This window comes from Schistocerca serialis, chromosome 1, assembly GCF_023864345.2.
Source record: "Schistocerca serialis cubense isolate TAMUIC-IGC-003099 chromosome 1, iqSchSeri2.2, whole genome shotgun sequence".
In the NCBI taxonomy this organism is placed as follows: Eukaryota; Metazoa; Arthropoda; class Insecta; order Orthoptera; family Acrididae; genus Schistocerca; species Schistocerca serialis.
This window is the reverse complement of record NC_064638.1, coordinates 835,942,687-835,961,605: the sequence shown is the minus strand read 5'-3', so window position 1 is coordinate 835,961,605 and position 18,919 is coordinate 835,942,687. Positions and strand designations below refer to the sequence as shown.

At 38.2% G+C, this 18,919-nt stretch overlaps 1 protein-coding gene across 3 annotated transcripts in view; it reads right to left on the bottom strand.

Moving 5' to 3' along the window:
* Positions 1 to 185: 185 nt before the first annotated feature.
* LOC126484906 (protein SCAI) overlaps positions 186 to 18,919 on the bottom strand; it is a 104,333-nt gene continuing 85,599 nt past the window's right edge. For all 3 annotated transcript variants that reach the window (XM_050108517.1, XM_050108509.1, XM_050108525.1), the window contains one exon: positions 186 to 3,650. In XM_050108517.1, the coding sequence (XP_049964474.1) occupies positions 3,507 to 3,650 (144 nt within the window). In that variant the 3' untranslated portion in view covers positions 186 to 3,506. The remainder of the gene's footprint in view (positions 3,651 to 18,919) is intronic.

Here is an 18,919-nt window from a genome sequence, read left to right as displayed (position 1 = left end):
ACACACACACACACACACAGCAATGGGTCCCACTTCTTTGGCACTGTTTCAGCTGCAAGGAAATGCATAACAAACAGTACCTTCCCACAAAATACTGAAAATCTGGTGAAGCTAAGACCACCAGTAAATGCATACACATAATGGATGAAAACTTGCTACTAAATATGCATACATATACTAACAAATTTCATGTTAAATTGTTATTTATTCTGTTTGGAGATATTTCATACTATTTTTGCACAACAATTATTTGTACACTTCAGTTTACAATTTGTAAGGAAGGCAAAATAAACACACTGACATGACAAAATAATTACACAATAAATATCTGACTATTTTGTAACTACAATAAAACAAACTTTACTGCATAGAGTATATTACTACTTTTAAAGAACCTTCTGATTTGTGTTACATTCAGGAATGCAATTTTCAAAAAGTAACGTATGTCACTTTATTTGGAGAGTTTCAGACATTTGTACTATTTTATAGAAAGACAAATGAATCTCTTATATATTCCCGTTATTTAGGGCAACTTTCTCTTAATGGAAAATGTCAAAAGCAGGACACACGCTGACAGGAGAGAAGCTGCAGCAACATACAATGGACCATTAAGCTGAACTTCTCTTTGCATGAAAAAGCACCAGAAACAATAGCTTACAAACTATGAGGAAAAGCACTTTGAAAAGGCACATGGTCCACATATGAGATATTAACAAGTTTCAATGCATGTTAGTAGTACTAGATGATATTCAGGTAATCATCACATATTGAACAGTTATATCAGTAAAGTATTTTTTTCCACAGTGTCACTTATTCATACAATATTATATTACCTAGATAAAAGATGTGTCTAGGTTTTATATCTTATAAAAATAAGTCTCCAAAATAACAAGATGCTTGTATCTTTACTTGCTTTTAATAAATTCAGTTTCTAGGAATTCAGTAAATTAACTGAAATTTGGTGCTGTGGAATCTCTAACATCTAACTGCGCAATTAGTCAAAGTTGTGCATTATATCTACATTCAGCGAGATTTTCCTCCAGCAATATATACTGCAAGGAACATTACTATTAATACAAGGATGATTTTTTGTTGTTATATAGTGTGTGTATTTTTCAAATGTATCTGCTAAATATTTGATTTAATATGTTGCAATGATTATTGAAACCCCTCAAGCAGATAATGGTATCAGTCAGTTATGATACAAAAAATGATATGTTGAAATCTAATTAAGAAAGATCAAACAGCACGTAGCAGCTGTATTACAGTATATATTAATAGAAATTGTATCTATATTGTGTGTTATTTTCAATTTGAAAAGCATTTTATCTCCTGATGTATGTAACAATCTGACAATTTTTCTCTTATGTATTCAAAACACTACAGAGTTACTGGGAATGCTAACCTTTCCCATCTTTCACAATATTTTTTATTTAGACGGCACATACATAAATAACGGAGGCACATTATGGAAGGAGGAAAAGGCCAGTGCCTTCATTATAAAAACTGGTGTTATGTTGGTGGTGTTCATGGTACAAACCTTTTCACCTACGCTACAAAATACTACTACTGTGATTTATTTACTATTATGTTTGTCATGTCTGAAAGAGAGAGAAAATTTCTTTTGTGCAAACTTTTTAACTACAGTAGCTGAGGTAAACTGGAAACAGAATCACATGCAAAGCAATTCTTATAGATCTGCTAGGTATCTTATGAGAAAACTTTTCTAGCCTAAAATGATTCTTTGAATTGTCATACTGATCACTACAGATCCAAATAGCACAGTACACAGAAATTTGGATTTCTCCAAATAAAGTGACTACTAAACAAAGAAAAGAAAATTCAATTTGAAAGTGATGTGGCAGACATAACAATGTAAAATAAAAGGGCAACAAAATGCTGCTGAACCTCATAACTACACATTTTAGGCATTATAAATACAGTGTGTGTGTGTGTGTGTGTGTGTGTGTGTGTGTGTGTGTGTACTAGATGTAGGATAATACTGAATGGTGATTATAAAATTAAATCCCTTTGAAACAGTAACAGAATTATCTTCACGAATGTAGCATGTATGAATACCAAAATATTGCACATGCACAAGGCATTTGTATAGGTACTTTGGTCTAAGCAGAAACTGATATGAGACCAACCTCTAACAAATTAACATTTAGCTTCTGCAACATACTGTGTGTAGTTCTCTATCTGCCAGCTTCTCCAGCTGATCCTCAATGTGTATTTTATTCACAGTCAAAACTAAAGATTACACAAAATATGAAAGAACTAAAGAATATAATCATATAACAGACTCAGGATTACAGTGCTCACAGAAAGTTAAATTCTATTTCTCCAACACAGAAAAGCAACAGTTTATTGAATTACAATTTTACAATGATAAAAACATAGAAAGGAAAGTTAATTACTCATGGTGAACAGACTAAGATAAAATCATCTACATATGTGTATGAAATGGTTATTGCATTTTTACACTAATCCCTGAATTATAAAACCAGAGAAATCTTTGAGGATAGAGTAAATATTCATTCAAAAACAATATCTGCAGGAATGAGCAGCCCAATGTGGAAGATAAGTGTTACAAAAGCCACAGAGGGCCACAAAAATTTGTTCCCAAAAACTCAACAATACTGTCTCTTTAAATACAGTATTTACATGTTGGGGTGTGCTGGAAATTGTTTAACAGTTCTTCAAAACTTTGACAGTTCCTGAAGAAGTTAAACATTACTATTCTAACAATACAAAATATATACATGTAGTTGTATAAGTGTTCTCAATTTTACATTAACGTCTTTAGCAAAATAATATTGTACAGCGTTAACATCCACTCCTTGTGAAACATTCCTCAGTCTTAAAAAAGGCTTAACTCAATTTAATAGTGAATCACTTGCTCTCAAACTACCAACACACCCCTAAATCGAACTGGACTATGTATACAACATAAGAAACAATTCACATACAGATTTTCGGCACAAATATCATACTCACCTTCCACGCATTTTGTAAATTTGACTAGTATCACTGCAATACATGTGGTGCATGGGCTCAGTTAGTCTCACAGCCTCTTGGAAATCCCAACTTCCCAGTTATGGCAGTGCTTCATTGGGATAACCTATTTGACTGAGCCCACTTGCCCTCAAAGCAAAGCGTCTAGTACAACTCCTGTGAGTCAGTGGATGTCCTCCAGCGAGAGCTATATCTCTATGCAACTTGCAAAGCTCGGTAACTTTTGATTACTTTTAACAAATATCAACAAACTCATCACCAAGGTCAACTTTTATATATTATTTTTTCTTAAAGCTATGAAAAGGATGATTTCTCTGGAACTGAATTAACATTTCCCATTCACCCTTTACCAATTGATCATTGGCAGAGTGAAAATATGGGCGTTAGCTGATGAGGATATAGTGGCAGATGAAGATGGTGATGACACTTTTATCAGCTGTAGCAGTGACAATGCTGGAATCTTGGGTCACAGCAATGGGGGCCGGCGATCAGTCTACTTCATCACTTTCTACAAAGTGCGATCGAACTTCCAAATGAGATGCTAGGTCCAAAACTAGATGATGTAATGCAGGGTGATCAAGTAAATCACCATCAGGCAAAGGTGGCTGGCTACGTGGCCTTAACTGCCTCCCCTGTGAAGAAAAGAAAAGAAAACTTTTAATTTTAAAAATGACATATTTCTTGATTTTGAGACAGATATTTTTGTGTGTGTGTGTAGGGGGGGAGGGGGGGGGGGGGAGGGAGGGAGGGAGTGGCAGCTGGGGGAACACATTATTTCACAGATTTTATGTGAAGGAAGAAGAGGACACACACATTTGCCACAAGCCATCAAAATACTGGTAAATTAACAGCAGCATATGGACAGCAGTTAATCACAATGTGTCACTTGTATTAAACGGTGGCAAATACATAAAGGAAACATATTCAAAGCACTGGGGTGCTATATGTCCAGATGGAATGACCAGCAATCAACAAACAAGTCAGATGACTGGAATGCTTATTTAGTTATAGTTTCACAAAGTTATATAAAAATCAGTGTGAGAATAAGAATGAACAAAAACATGTGTGGCAGCAGAAATAAACAGCTAACAAGAAAGAGCACCCGTTGTTAAAAATTATACAGCAGTTCTGGAAAGAAACAAATGATCACTCAATGGCAAAATCAAAAACAGGTAGGGGGTGGAAGGAGGGGGGAGGGGGGAGGGGGAGGGGGAGAGGGAGAGGAGGGGGGGGGGGGTAGAGAGAGAGAGAGAGAAATTCAAAATAAGTAAATAAAAGTATCTTAATAAATTTTAGGTCTCAGTGAAAAACATACATTAAATAAAAAGATTAGAGTAGAGTCAAAAATTGAAACGTAAAGCTAAGAGAGTGACAACAAGCTGAAAACCATCTTCATATCTGAATTATCATCAAACAAATACAAAAAATTATAAGTGTTTTAATATCCTGGTCACACATATGTCTCTAGAGATGGAGTACAGGTCAGTTGGATAAGACTGAGGAAGGAACAAGTCCAGAATGTAAATTCTCTTAAATGTGAATAGAAATGAGGACAAATGAGGGGGCATAGGAGAGAAGAGATTCGATTAACAAGCAATAGCAATGACAGAGAAAGAAAATGATTGATAAATAATAAGTGTGTGTGTGTGTGTGTGTGTGTGTGTGTGTGTGTGTGTGTGTGTGTGTGTGTTCACAGAATTTTCTTTGTTCCTGCTGTTCATATTTATTCATTTAATTTTCCTTCCCATGGATTGCTTATGTTTCAAAATTCCTGTTGTCCCCAGATCATCTTTTATTTTCCACTACTTTATTCAGCATGGGTTGCGAAGGAGACTTCATGAAATTTGCCAACAAATGACCTAAAGTCATAATACAGGTCCATGATCACTATGTCACTAGTTACCATAATTTTCCATCCCGACTACTTTTGGTTACAAGCAATTGAAGGCAGAAAATTTGGTTAATGCCTGAAGACTGCTAACACCCATCATTAGATACACTTGGGAAACACTAGTTCACATGAGTGGTTATTCCTTTTTACGACTACTGAGCACGTTCAAATCAGGAACACAAAACAACAAAATTAATTTTTTTCAATGGTAATTATCATATCGCTCAACTCTGCGAGATCATACATCAATAACGAATTTTAATACCTAATGTGCACAGAATATGCAGGCAACATACTTATGGTGCAGGAAAACCCTTACTAGAACTTCAATGCGCTGGACCAGTCAGTATCAATGGCACTGACATTAACTTCCAGTAACCAGACAACCTGGATGGTAGCATGATCCTTGCCAGGCTTGGTCTGAACATCGCCTTAGTCTCACTAACAGGGAGTCAACATAGTAGTGCTTACCATGTGGGTTCCACAGTAACACTCATTTGTGTTTACAAGGATTACATCTACCAGAAAACTTCCAATTTTAACTATAGTGACATCAACTTTGTGTTGGAAGATTATGATTGCCATGGTGTACATGGGGCTACCGGGTGACCAGAAATCATGGCTCTGTATTGAAGCACAGGAAAGTTACATTACCTACAATTAATTCACAACAGCAAAGTGTGATTCTCCTCTAACAGTGGTAGGTGGACGTGAAGATACAATCCTGACTTTCATTCTCTCTTCTGAGATGGCAACACAATGGGAGAACTGTGCGAGTGAGCTCAAAACACACACACACACACACACACACACACACACAAAACATTTTCTTAGCTTTGGAACAAAACCAGAGTAGGTATTGTTTAAGAGGAGATTCAATTTCAGTAAATCCAACTGAAAATGCTTCGAGTAAGGACACGACAACTTCATTGGCCTCATCAAATTTCATGAAGGTGCATATCAAGAGAGGGTATGACAGAGTATTTCCCAATATGGTTCAAGACTACAAATGTTAGCTTTAAAACTTCCAAGATGGGGCTTGGCTCGAAGCATTTAATTTGCTGCATGATGACTGTTTAAGAAAATAATAAATAAACCTGTCACGTGAAAACGTGTTCCAATGGTGCAAAACCTGTCACGACTTTTTAGAAAAAGTAATTCAACAGCCAGTGTGGAAGATTTTATTCATCACATGCAACTTTGGCTGCAGTTGCCCGACCTCTAAAATAATATTTTCAAAGCCCTCTACCAGAGCCTGGACATGATGAACAGCTGTGTTACCAACAGATTCAGAAGACATGGAAGGAAAGTGAGGCTGGTTACCTAGTTAAAGCCAGGAAGGGAACAAATGACCCAAAAATTTTCAACCTGTGTCACTACACTGCCAAATGACTGATACTCCACCAAAATAGAAAAATCCTGTAAGAGAAATTCACTCACTACAAGCAGGATTCCAACTATAAAAAGCAGGTACTGGCCAGTTACTAACCCCGACAACTTATTGTGGATGGCTTGTAACGAGAATTATACGTATAAGAATTTTTTTTCTTTATGAATTTGGATAAATTAATAATAGCAATGTGTTGAATTTCTTTTTCGATTCTTTTCGTGTCATGTTAAAGAAACTGTGAGTAACTTTTGAAACGAATATTATTTATGTTAGATTTCAAATAATGTGGTAATCAAAGGAAAGTGTATTTAATGATAAAACAACTGTAAGATGTGAAAATTGTAATTTATACACTTGGTCCATAAGTAGGTAATGCATTAGGATATGTGTAGTAGAAAACCTGTGGTGAATACCCTACCTGTAGGGGAGCGAGAAAAGGTGGAGGCAGGCGAGGCGGGAAAACGCACACTGGGCGCGGTTCGGCACAACGGGCACAGTAACACAGTCGGAGGCGAGCAACAGTCGGAAGTACACGTACTGTACCGAGGAGGCTACTCAGGAAAAGTGGATTCCATTGAGCCTCGGATGAACCGATTCCGACGACTACTTGGCATGGCTATATTCTGAGGCACAAAATTGGAAAGATTACGACGCTAAGAAGATGGAAAGTGCCGATGTTGTGTGAGCCTTAGCCGTGCTTGCATGTGTGCCGTGCGGCCCGCTATCTCGCTGCCCGCCAACCGCCGCACCGACTTGCACAGGTCAAACATTTATTTCATCTTTAGAAGTGTATCTGTGTGGACCAGTGTCGAAACTGTTTCTAATGGTTCAATAATAACGTGACTTTCACCAGAATTGCTTTAGCCATGACTTATCCTGATCACTGACCTAGACAGGATCCTTACCTCGTATTGTGCAATCCGAGTATCCTAAACTGAAAGTTTAATATTTGTGTTAATGAAAATTATCAGCAGATTAATCTATGCCATAAAGGAATCTATAGTTCTGTGGGCTGTTGCAAATATTGGTAAAGAACAAAAGAGTTTTTGTTGGATTGAGTTAGCGATGTTATTTAATTAATTTGAGACAGAAATAATGACAGTCAAATTATTCAGAAGTAAGACAAAAGAGTAGTTATCCAGAGATTGATAATTTTGTGTGTTATTTTGCCTTCAGTACTAGATAGTTTCAGAATAACGACTATAACAGTTTCAGGGCCTCCCCCTTTTGCTCTTGTTCATTCGTTCAAACCTTGATGTGTACTGATCAAATTTGACCAGTAAAGATAAATTCTATATTAATCCTAAATGTATTAGAGTTTTTCCATTATTCATAGTAATATTGTGTGTGTACTTTTAAGATTGTCGACGCTAGGGCAATCTATGCCCGATTTCAGTCTGCTCAACATACAAAATGCAGTTCGTAGTAATCATTACTGTGTGGGGTTGTGTAAATGTAGCTCGTCCAAATTAGTACCAAAAAGAGAAAACTTTAGTTCAGTGGATTTTTCGGGTTCCAAACTTTGCCATATAACGCATCATTACTACGTGTTACTATGCTTGTACATGCACCCACTTGTACAAGGAAAGACTCACTAATTGCCTAAGTAGGCTGGCGACCGAATTGTTAATTATAGGTAGCATTTACTGTGTATGCTTCTTGTCCATGCGAAAGAATAATTATACTGTACATTTACTTGATGCATCACTGTGGTTATTGACTGAATATAAGTCCGATCTTGCTTCTATTAGGTACACGCAGTCAACTAATGTACTAAAATCCTTGTTTATAAGGTGAAGCCCGTGAACTTATTACAGTACAGGCTTTATATAGCTAACCTACGTCCGAGTAGGGCGGTAGTGTTACAAGTGGCTTCCCGGTGACAGGACATCCATCTGTTGTCGGTTACAAATTAATGTAAATACCGAACAGTGGATGTTCAGTGGCACGAATAGCAATAAAGTTCAGAAAAATAAACTACAGTGTGAGTCAAGTATAATAGTGTGGTATAGTTGGCATTTAGTATGGACAAGAACGTAGACGGGGTAGATGCGCCGAGCGAAATGGAGAATGCGGCTGGCAGTAGCCGGAGTTTACGCGGCCAGGTAACAGATGGCGTTAGCGGAAGACAATTGGCGTACATACAATACCACGAACATGTCAATGAACAGATTGAAAGGTTGAGATCGCCTCGGACACAGCAAGGAAGAAAACAGGAAGCAGAGGGTGACTTTGTAGATGATAGTGGGTATGTGAATGAATCCACTGACATGTTTGATTCTCCACAGATAAAGAAAGAACCGAAAGAAACTTTTGAAGTAGGATCGGAAAACACCGATTCCGTAGAACAAAACAGTGTGAAAATTTTAAGCATAAACGATTTATTTGAACAATTAACCAAACAAATTTCAGGACAGAATGAGCAGATCAAAACACAGAATGAGCAGCTTAAAACACAGAATGAGCAACTTCAAAAACAAGTCAGCAATCAGGTTAATCAGCTCAAAACACACGTTGCAGAGCAGCTCAAAACACAGAGTGATCAGATTAAAGCACAGGTCGAAGGACAGGGAATTAAAATTAGTAAACAAATAGAACAGGTAGAACAAAAAGTGGGTAATTTAAGTTCTGTGGTAAATACTCTGAAATTTGAAATTGATACCATTAACAAAAATATGGATACTATGCAGGAGGAAATTGGTAACATTAATAGTAGATTTGATGTTGAAATTTTCAACATCCAAGAGAAAGTAGAACCTCTGGTTGAAACTAAGGTAGACGAAAAAGTTTTCGGTCTTAAAACTGAGGTCGTAAACGAATGTCAACACGGGATATCGCAATTGAAAAAGGTAGTTTCAGACACTGAAAGGGATTTAAGTAAAAAAGTAACCGGATGTGTTCAAAATTGTGAACAAAATACTACGAAAATTCAAGGCAGAATTTTCGATCTGGAGAGCAAAATTAAAGATAGGCCTGGTGTTGTCTGTAATGGCACACCAATTACGAAGCTGTTAGAAGGTGAGGAACGCTTCGATCCAGCCAAGAAACATAACGGGTGGCATCCGTTAGATTTTATTAAAAATTGCGAGAGAGTATTTCCTGAGCACTTGTCTGATCAGGAAAAGGTAAACGTAGTAATTAGCGCCTTAGCGGGTGATGCTAAGCGCTGGGGAATAAATTTAAATACCGAACGGATGACGTTCGAGGAATTTAGGCAGAGATTTACGGAAGAATATTGGTCTGAACAAAAGCAGGACCATTTATGGCGCGAGTTTATCATGGCCAAACAGCATGATAACCGGGGCAGGAATTCTTTGAAAGATTTCTGCGAGCATTGGTACCGGAAATTGACGCATTTAAGAGGTCGAAGATCAGATTCAGAAATTATCTGGGAGCTATATAAAAAGCTTCCAGAAGATTCAAAGAGGTTTGTAGGAAGCAATCATCGCAGCTTCCAAGCATTTCTAGAAAGGGTCGAAGATGAAGACCATTGGCGCGAAAGTCGTGCCAATTATCAAAATTTTGGTAACCGTAATAACCGACACAATGACGAACGAAACGACGGCGATGGATTTCGCGTCAATGTAATACAGAGAGGAAGAGGCAGAGGAAGAGGCAGAGGAAATAATCCAGGTCGCGGTAGAGGGAATACCGCGCAAAATAATAACCATGCGGGAAACTAATTTCCGCGAACGTTGCGGGCCAAACGGAAGCGGACAATACATACCGGCCCCGATTCAAGAAAAGATACCGGACCGACCGTAATGTAATGAGACAGGCTAGGGACGAGCATGGAACGCCACGACGTGTTGTGGCGAAACAAGCGTCAGGTGCGAGCCAGAATGAATCATCGCTGCTGCACAGAGCGCTACATATTAACAGGCGAGTGGAGCATCAGAGGGCAACGGCCCAGCCTAGCCGAACATCTGTTCGGAAAGAAGCCGCTAGCAATACGGCAGCAGTAGGTACGAACATAGCAGTCAGAGCTAATGAAAATTTTACGAGTAATAATTCCGTGGCAAAGGAAACAATAATTGAAACTGTGAGTACACAGAGAGATGCGGTTAGCAGTGTTTGCAATGAGATAAAAGGCGAGGATGAACTAGCAGAAGTAACTGATTGGCGTGTGCAGATCGATGATCTGTACAAGGGCCTAAAGCAATGTGAGTGGGAGGATTTTAAAAGGGAGTATGAGGCGAAGAAATTAGTTGGTGGAAAGAGAGATAGTAGGGACGTCCATAAAGTGACGTGGCCCGAATTGGAAGAGGAGAGAATAAATAGCGCCGCGCAAAGTACGCGTGCCACCAATAGGACGCAGATTAATGATAGGAAGGATTTGGAGGATGAAATCCTCAGCATTGACGAAGAAATAACTTCTGCTAACAGTCCGCCAATAGTGCAAGCTGCTACCGAGAGGCACCGTGTAGAAGGGGTAGATGATTACCTGAAAGTAATTAAAGTCCACGAGGATTACACCGAATATGAAGTCACAGTGGATGTGAATAAAGCTGAGGATGAGGCCGTTTTGCCAAAAGAGGAGATTGAATTAAAATCTAAACCTGACGACAATACAGAGGAAGAACTTAGTGCCTGTCTCAGAAAAGCTTTTATGTTAGAACCTGAAAGCGATCCGGAATGGTCGGGTTCCGACGATAGTTCGGATGATGAAAGATACATAAATATAGACGAAAATGAATGTACTAACGCTCCCTATTGTGCAAAAGTAGCGTGCTTAAGTGAATCTGATGTTGAGGAAGAGTGTAGTGATGACTCTAGTGAAGATGAATTTTCAGGTGTAGAGGAAAATGAATATACTTTTACTGAAAGAGGGTATGAGAAAATCAGTGAAGATAAAGGGGACACAGTTAATTGCGATATTGTGCCTAACGATGACGACGTATCAAAACAAAATCCAGACGTTGAAACAGAACAAAGAAAGAAAGAGCCACCGGATGACTCAGGATTTATTTCGCGAAGAGTTCAGGTAGTGAATGACTTTGAACTTCCGGAACCCAAGAAACCGCCAGATATATGTGAAGTGAATATTAAAAGCATATCTTGGGATGATGTTATTGTCGACCCGGATTTGCTCAAGGAAGACCACGGTAATGAAAAACATTCGACGGTTAAACAAACTATAATACCAATTGAAATTTATAACGTGGAATTGCAAGTACTTCTTGATACTGGGTCTCAGATAAGTGCAATTTCTCAGTCATTTTTTGAACATATTTGTGATAAGCCTGGGCTAGTAATTATGTCAGTGACAGGTGTAAAAATTGTTGGTGCAACTGGTAAGGCTAGCAAGCCGGTAAAGAACCAGATTTTGGTTGAATTTAGTATAAAAGGACAAAATTTTGAACATGATTTCTTGGTTGTGCCAGACTTGAGTACTGAAATGATTTTGGGGATAGATTGGTTGGATAAAGAAAAGGTTATTATTGACTGTAGCCAGGGAGTGATCAAAATAAATAGTACATTTAGGAATTTGGAATTAAATTTTGAGGAAAGTGGGAAAGTGTTTCATTCAGAAATCGATTCTTTGTTGTTGGAGATCGACCAAGGGAATGATGGATTGACAAACAAGTACGAGGTGTACCATGTCCAGAGATTATTAAATGAGAGTGACCAGCAGGGGCAGGAATTTAAGGTAATGGTGGAAAATTTAGAGGGAATATCTCCCGAACAGAAAGCAGAATTACTTGAAATTTTAGATAGTAACCACCCCGTATTTTCGGACAAGCCTGGCCTAGTTAAGAATTTTGAATACCAGATTGAGACCATAGAGCATAAACCTTTCTTCGTAAGACCGTTTTCGATACCCATATCAAAGAGGCAGGCTGTTCAAGTGGAAATAGATAAAATGATAGAGTGGGGGGTAATCGAACGAAGTAGCAGCGAGTATAACAGTCCCCTTATCATAGTGAACAAAAGGGATGGGGGAGTGAGAGTAGTTATCGACGCTAGAACTTTGAACAAAATTGTAAAGAAGGAAATAGACAGACCTGAAAATCTGGACGAAATGCTCCAAAAATTTTATAACGTAAAGTATTTAACCAGTCTGGATATGACAGCCGGATACTGGCAAATCCCATTAAGTAAAGAATCCCGTAAATACACCGCTTTTCTATTCGCCGGGAAATGCTATCAGTATAAAGTAGTGCCGTTTGGGCTTAGCACTTCTGTGGCAGTATTTATTAGGACACTGGACTTTGTGTTAGGGAGAGAACTGAGTTCCCGGCTAACCATTTATGTAGATGATTTACTGATTGCTACAGAAGCATGGCAAGAGCATTGCGAGTTGTTGCGGAAAGTTTTTGTTGCTCTACAAGCAGGGGGCATGACACTTAAGTGGAAGAAATGTGAATTTGTGAAATCAGAAATAAAGTTTCTGGGGCACATTATTACTACAAATGGCATTGGCAAGGATCCGGAAAAGTTAAGTGCAATATCAGGATGTCCGGCTCCTAGAAATAGAAAACAGTTGAAAGCCTTTTTAGGTTTATGTGGGTTCTATAGAAAGTTCGTCAAGGGGCAAGTTTTTAATAGTCCTCATCTGAATAATTTACTTAAGAAAAATAGTGCTTTTGTGTGGACTGAAGGGTGCATGAGAGATTTTGAAAAATTGAAGAACGAACTTTTGAATGACAATGTTTTGCATCACCCCATACTATCAGAACCTTTCCATATGAGTACTGACAGCAGTGCTTATGGAATTGGTATAGAAGTTTTCCAAGAAATCTGTAATGATAAAGAAATCGAACACAGGACTATCGCATTTGCAAGTAGAACTCTAACAAAATACGAGAGGAACTACACTATTTCGGAAAAGGAAGCTAAAGAAATTTAGAAATTATCTGTGGGGCCATAAGCTCATTATACATACTGACCACAAAGCTTTAACTTTTCTTAAAGATTGCCGTTTACTTAATGGTAGGCTGACTCGTTGGGCTTTGTACCTACAACAATTTGATTACGATATTTGCTATGTTAAAGGTACTGAGAATTATGTGGCAGATGCTTTATCTCGATTGCCTAATGGTATGAGTGAAGTGCCAAATGAAAATGGTGAAGAGAGTACTTTTCAGATAAGGTATATGAAAGAGGTTTCAGGAAAGAGGAAAATGGAGCAGATATGTAAAAATATGAGATACCATCAGAATGAGGATTCAACCTGGAAATCAGTGAAGGTAAATTTTGACAGTGTACAGCATCCTCAAATTAAGAAATATTACAAAATATTTAAAGGCATTTTATATAGGAGGAAAGATTTAGCCACTGAGGAATGGAGAGAAATGGTGTGGAGGTTAAATATATCTCAGCTTATCATCCTGCTAGCAACCCGGTTGAAAGGTACATGCGAGAAATAGGGAGATTGTGTAGAACATACTGCAGTCACAATCATAGAGCCTGGGGCAGATTTATATCGGATTTTGAGAATGTCATGAACACATTACATCATGAAACTACAGGATTTCCACCGGAAGAAATTTTGTTAGGCAGAAATAGTAAAAGTTTAATTGAAGAAAAACTAGAGTTTCCACCTTGTACAAGTTTGGGATTGGATCAAAAGAAAGAATTGGTGATAAAAAGGGCAAAGCAAAAAGCTGAATCTAGATCTAAAAGACACAATAAAAATTTAAATGTTTCAAAATTTAAAATTGGAGATTATGTTCTTTTAAAAACCCACGAAAAGTCTAGTGAGCTAAACCATGAAATTTCAAAATTTAAATATATTTATAATGGACCATATCTAATACAGAATATTCCACACGACAATGCTTACTACCTGATCTACCCAAAATCCCAAAGACCTTTAGGTGTAAGAAATATTGTGGACCTGAAACTGTATGTACCTAGGAACGAGTAAATGTGCTGTATCTTATGCTGAACCCAAGTTATCCTAAATGTATCTAATCTTTGTAAATGTCTGTATACCCTTGAAAGTGTGCTAATGTAGTTATGTGAGTTTCAGATTACCAATTGTACTGTAACTGTAAAAATGTATGGAGAAAAGGGCTGAAAGAAAGGATAAATGCTATCAGCCAGATAAAAGATGGGACTGTCAAAAATGAAAATGGGCAGTGTATGAACTATAATATGAAGGACTGCCAAATACCAATGAGGGCAGATAAATAATCGATGGAAAATTGTAAATGTGATCCAGGAGATGTGACAATATGAAGTAAAAAGGACTGCCCAAATCCACATAATAGGCAGCAAATATATGTAGTTAATTTTCTGAATATATGTGTGTGTGTTTTGTTTAGTAAGTAAGAAAATGGACTGCTATTCAAAGCATGCAGCGCTAAATTTTCTTATAGTGTACACAAAATATGAAATGGTTTTTGTAGTTAAATGTTTGTATTCCAGAATTTTAAATTATTTCTTTGAGAAATTTAGAAAAAATAAGTAAATTGCTATTTTAGTGAGATTGTGATGGGAAGTTGGACTGTTCGAAAGGCACTTGAGTAAATGACAAGTCAGTATTCTTGAAGTATTAAAAAAGTGTAAACCTATATACAGTGAGCTAAAGGAAATACGTAGTGTAAATCTTTTTGGACAATTAAGTAAAAAAATTCAGAACCACTGTATAATTGTAAGATTTAGTGTTCCCATAAAATTTGGACTTAAGGAAATTTTCTGGAAACAGGGGCATGTGTAACGAGAATTATACGTATAAGAATTTTTTTTCTTTATGAATTTGGATAAATTAATAATAGCAATGTGTTGAATTTCTTTTTCGATTCTTTTCGTGTCATGTTAAAGAAACTGTGAGTAACTTTTGAAACGAATATTATTTATGTTAGATTTCAAATAATGTGGTAATCAAAGGAAAGTGTATTTAATGTTAAAACAATTGTAAGATGTGAAAATTGTAATTTATACACTTGGTCCATAAGTAGGTAATGCATTAGGATATGTGTAGTAGAAAACCTGTGGTGAATACCCTACCTGTAGGGGAGCGGGAAAAGGTGGAGGCAGGCGAGGCGGGAAAACGCACACTGGGCGCGGTTCGGCACAACGGGCACAGTAACACAGTCGGAAGCGAGCAACAGTTGGAAGTACACGTACTGTACCGAGGAGGCTACTCAGGAAAAGTGGATTCCATTGAGCCTCGGATGAACCGATTCCGACGACTACTTGGCATGGCTATATTCTGAGGCACAAAATTGGAAAGATTACGACGCTAAGAAGATGGAAAGTGCCGATGTTGTGTGAGCCTTAGCCGTGCTTGCATGTGTGCCGTGCGGCCCGCTATCTCGCTGCCCGCCAACCGCCGCACCGACTTGCACAGGTCAAACATTTATTTCATCTTTAGAAGTGTATCTGTGTGGACCAGTGTCGAAACTGTTTCTAATGGTTCAATAATAACGTGACTTTCACCAGAATTGCTTTAGCCATGACTTATCCTGATCACTGACCTAGACAGGATCCTTACCTCGTATTGTGCAATCCGAGTATCCTAAACTGAAAGTTTAATATTTGTGTTAATGAAAATTATCAGCAGATTAATCTATGCCATAAAGGAATCTATAGTTCTGTGGGCTGTTGCAAATATTGGTAAAGAACAAAAGAGTTTTTGTTGGATTGAGTTAGCGATGTTATTTAATTAATTTGAGACAGAAATAATGACAGTCAAATTATTCAGAAGTAAGACAAAAGAGTAGTTATCCAGAGATTGATAATTTTGTGTGTTATTTTGCCTTCAGTACTAGATAGTTTCAGAATAACGACTATAACAGTTTCAGGGCCTCCCCCTTTTGCTCTTGTTCATTCGTTCAAACCTTGATGTGTACTGATCAAATTTGACCAGTAAAGATAAATTCTATATTAATCCTAAATGTATTAGAGTTTTTCCATTATTCATAGTAATATTGTGTGTGTACTTTTAAGATTGTCGACGCTAGGGCAATCTATGCCCGATTTCAGTCTGCTCAACATACAAAATGCAGTTCGTAGTAATCATTACTGTGTGGGGTTGTGTAAATGTAGCTCGTCCAAATTAGTACCAAAAAGAGAAAACTTTAGTTCAGTGGATTTTTCGGGTTCCAAACTTTGCCATATAACGCATCATTACTACGTGTTACTATGCTTGTACATGCACCCACTTGTACAAGGAAAGACTCACTAATTGCCTAAGTAGGCTGGCGACCGAATTGTTAATTATAGGTAGCATTTACTGTGTATGCTTCTTGTCCATGCGAAAGAATAATTATACTGTACATTTACTTGATGCATCACTGTGGTTATTGACTGAATATAAGTCCGATCTTGCTTCTATTAGGTACACGCAGTCAACTAATGTACTAAAATCCTTGTTTATAAGGTGAAGCCCGTGAACTTATTACAGTACAGGCTTTATATAGCTAACCTACGTCCGAGTAGGGCGGTAGTGTTACAAGTGGCTTCCCGGTGACAGGACATCCATCTGTTGTCGGTTACAAATTAATGTAAATACCGAACAGTGGATGTTCAGTGGCACGAATAGCAATAAAGTTCAGAAAAATAAACTACAGTGTGAGTCAAGTATAATAGTGTGGTATAGTTGGCATTTAGTATGGACAAGAACGTAGACGGGGTAGATGCGCCGAGCGAAATGGAGAATGCGGCTGGCAGTAGCCGGAGTTTACGCGGCCAGGTAACAGATGGCGTTAGCGGAAGACAATTGGCGTACATACAATACCACGAACATGTCAATGAACAGATTGAAAGGTTGAGATCGCCTCGGACACAGCAAGGAAGAAAACAGGAAGCAGAGGGTGACTTTGTAGATGATAGTGGGTATGTGAATGAATCCACTGACATGTTTGATTCTCCACAGATAAAGAAAGAACCGAAAGAAACTTTTGAAGTAGGATCGGAAAACACCGATTCCGTAGAACAAAACAGTGTGAAAATTTTAAGCATAAACGATTTATTTGAACAATTAACCAAACAAATTTCAGGACAGAATGAGCAGATCAAAACACAGAATGAGCAGCTTAAAACACAGAATGAGCAACTTCAAAAACAAGTCAGCAATCAGGTTAATCAGCTCAAAACACACGTTGCAGAGCAGCTCAAAACACAGAGTGATCAGATTAAAGCACAGGTCGAAGGACAGGGAATTAAAATTAGTAAACAAATAGAACAGGTAGAACAAAAAGTGGGTAATTTAAGTTCTGTGGTAAATACTCTGAAATTTGAAATTGATACCATTAACAAAAATATGGATACTATGCAGGAGGAAATTGGTAACATTAATAGTAGATTTGATGTTGAAATTTTCAACATCCAAGAGAAAGTAGAACCTCTGGTTGAAACTAAGGTAGACGAAAAAGTTTTCGGTCTTAAAACTGAGGTCGTAAACGAATGTCAACACGGGATATCGCAATTGAAAAAGGTAGTTTCAGACACTGAAAGGGATTTAAGTAAAAAAGTAACCGGATGTGTTCAAAATTGTGAACAAAATACTACGAAAATTCAAGGCAGAATTTTCGATCTGGAGAGCAAAATTAAAGATAGGCCTAGTGTTGTCTGTAATGGCACACCAATTACGAAGCTGTTAGAAGGCGAGGAACGCTTCGATCCAGCCAAGAAACATAACGGGTGGCATCCGTTAGATTTTATTAAAAATTGCGAGAGAGTATTTCCTGAGCACTTGTCTGATCAGGAAAAGGTAAACGTAGTAATTAGCGCCTTAGCGGGTGATGCTAAGCGCTGGGGAATAAATTTAAATACCGAACGGATGACGTTCGAGGAATTTAGGCAGAGATTTACGGAAGAATATTGGTCTGAACAAAAGCAGGACCATTTATGGCGCGAGTTTATCATGGCCAAACAGCATGATAACCGGGGCAGGAATTCTTTGAAAGATTTCTGCGAGCATTGGTACCGGAAATTGACGCATTTAAGAGGTCGAAGATCAGATTCAGAAATTATCTGGGAGCTATATAAAAAGCTTCCAGAAGATTCAAAGAGGTATGTAGGAAGCAATCATCGCAGCTTCCAAGCATTTCTAGAAAGGGTCGAAGATGAAGACCATTGGCGCGAAAGTCGTGCCAATTATCAAAATTTTGGTAACCGTAATAACCGACACAATGATGAACGAAACGACGGCGATGGATTTCGCGTCAATGTAATACAGAGAGGAAGAGGCAGAGGAAGAGGCAGAGGAAATAATCCAGGTCGCGGTAGAGGGAATACCGCGCAAAATAATAACCATGCGGGAAACTAATTTCCGCGAACGTTGCGGGCCAAACGGAAGCGGACAATACATACCGGCCCCGATTCAAGAAAAGATACCGGACCGACCGTAATGTAATGAGACAGGCTAGGGACGAGCATGGAACGCCACGACGTGTTGTGGCGAAACAAGCGTCAGGTGCGAGCCAGAATGAATCATCGCTGCTGCACAGAGCGCTACATATTAACAGGCGAGTGGAGCATCAGAGGGCAACGGCCCAGCCTAGCCGAACATCTGTTCGGAAAGAAGCCGCTAGCAATACGGCAGCAGTAGGTACGAACATAGCAGTCAGAGCTAATGAAAATTTTACGAGTAATAATTCCGTGGCAAAGGAAACAATAATTGAAACTGTGAGTACACAGAGAGATGCGGTTAGCAGTGTTTGCAATGA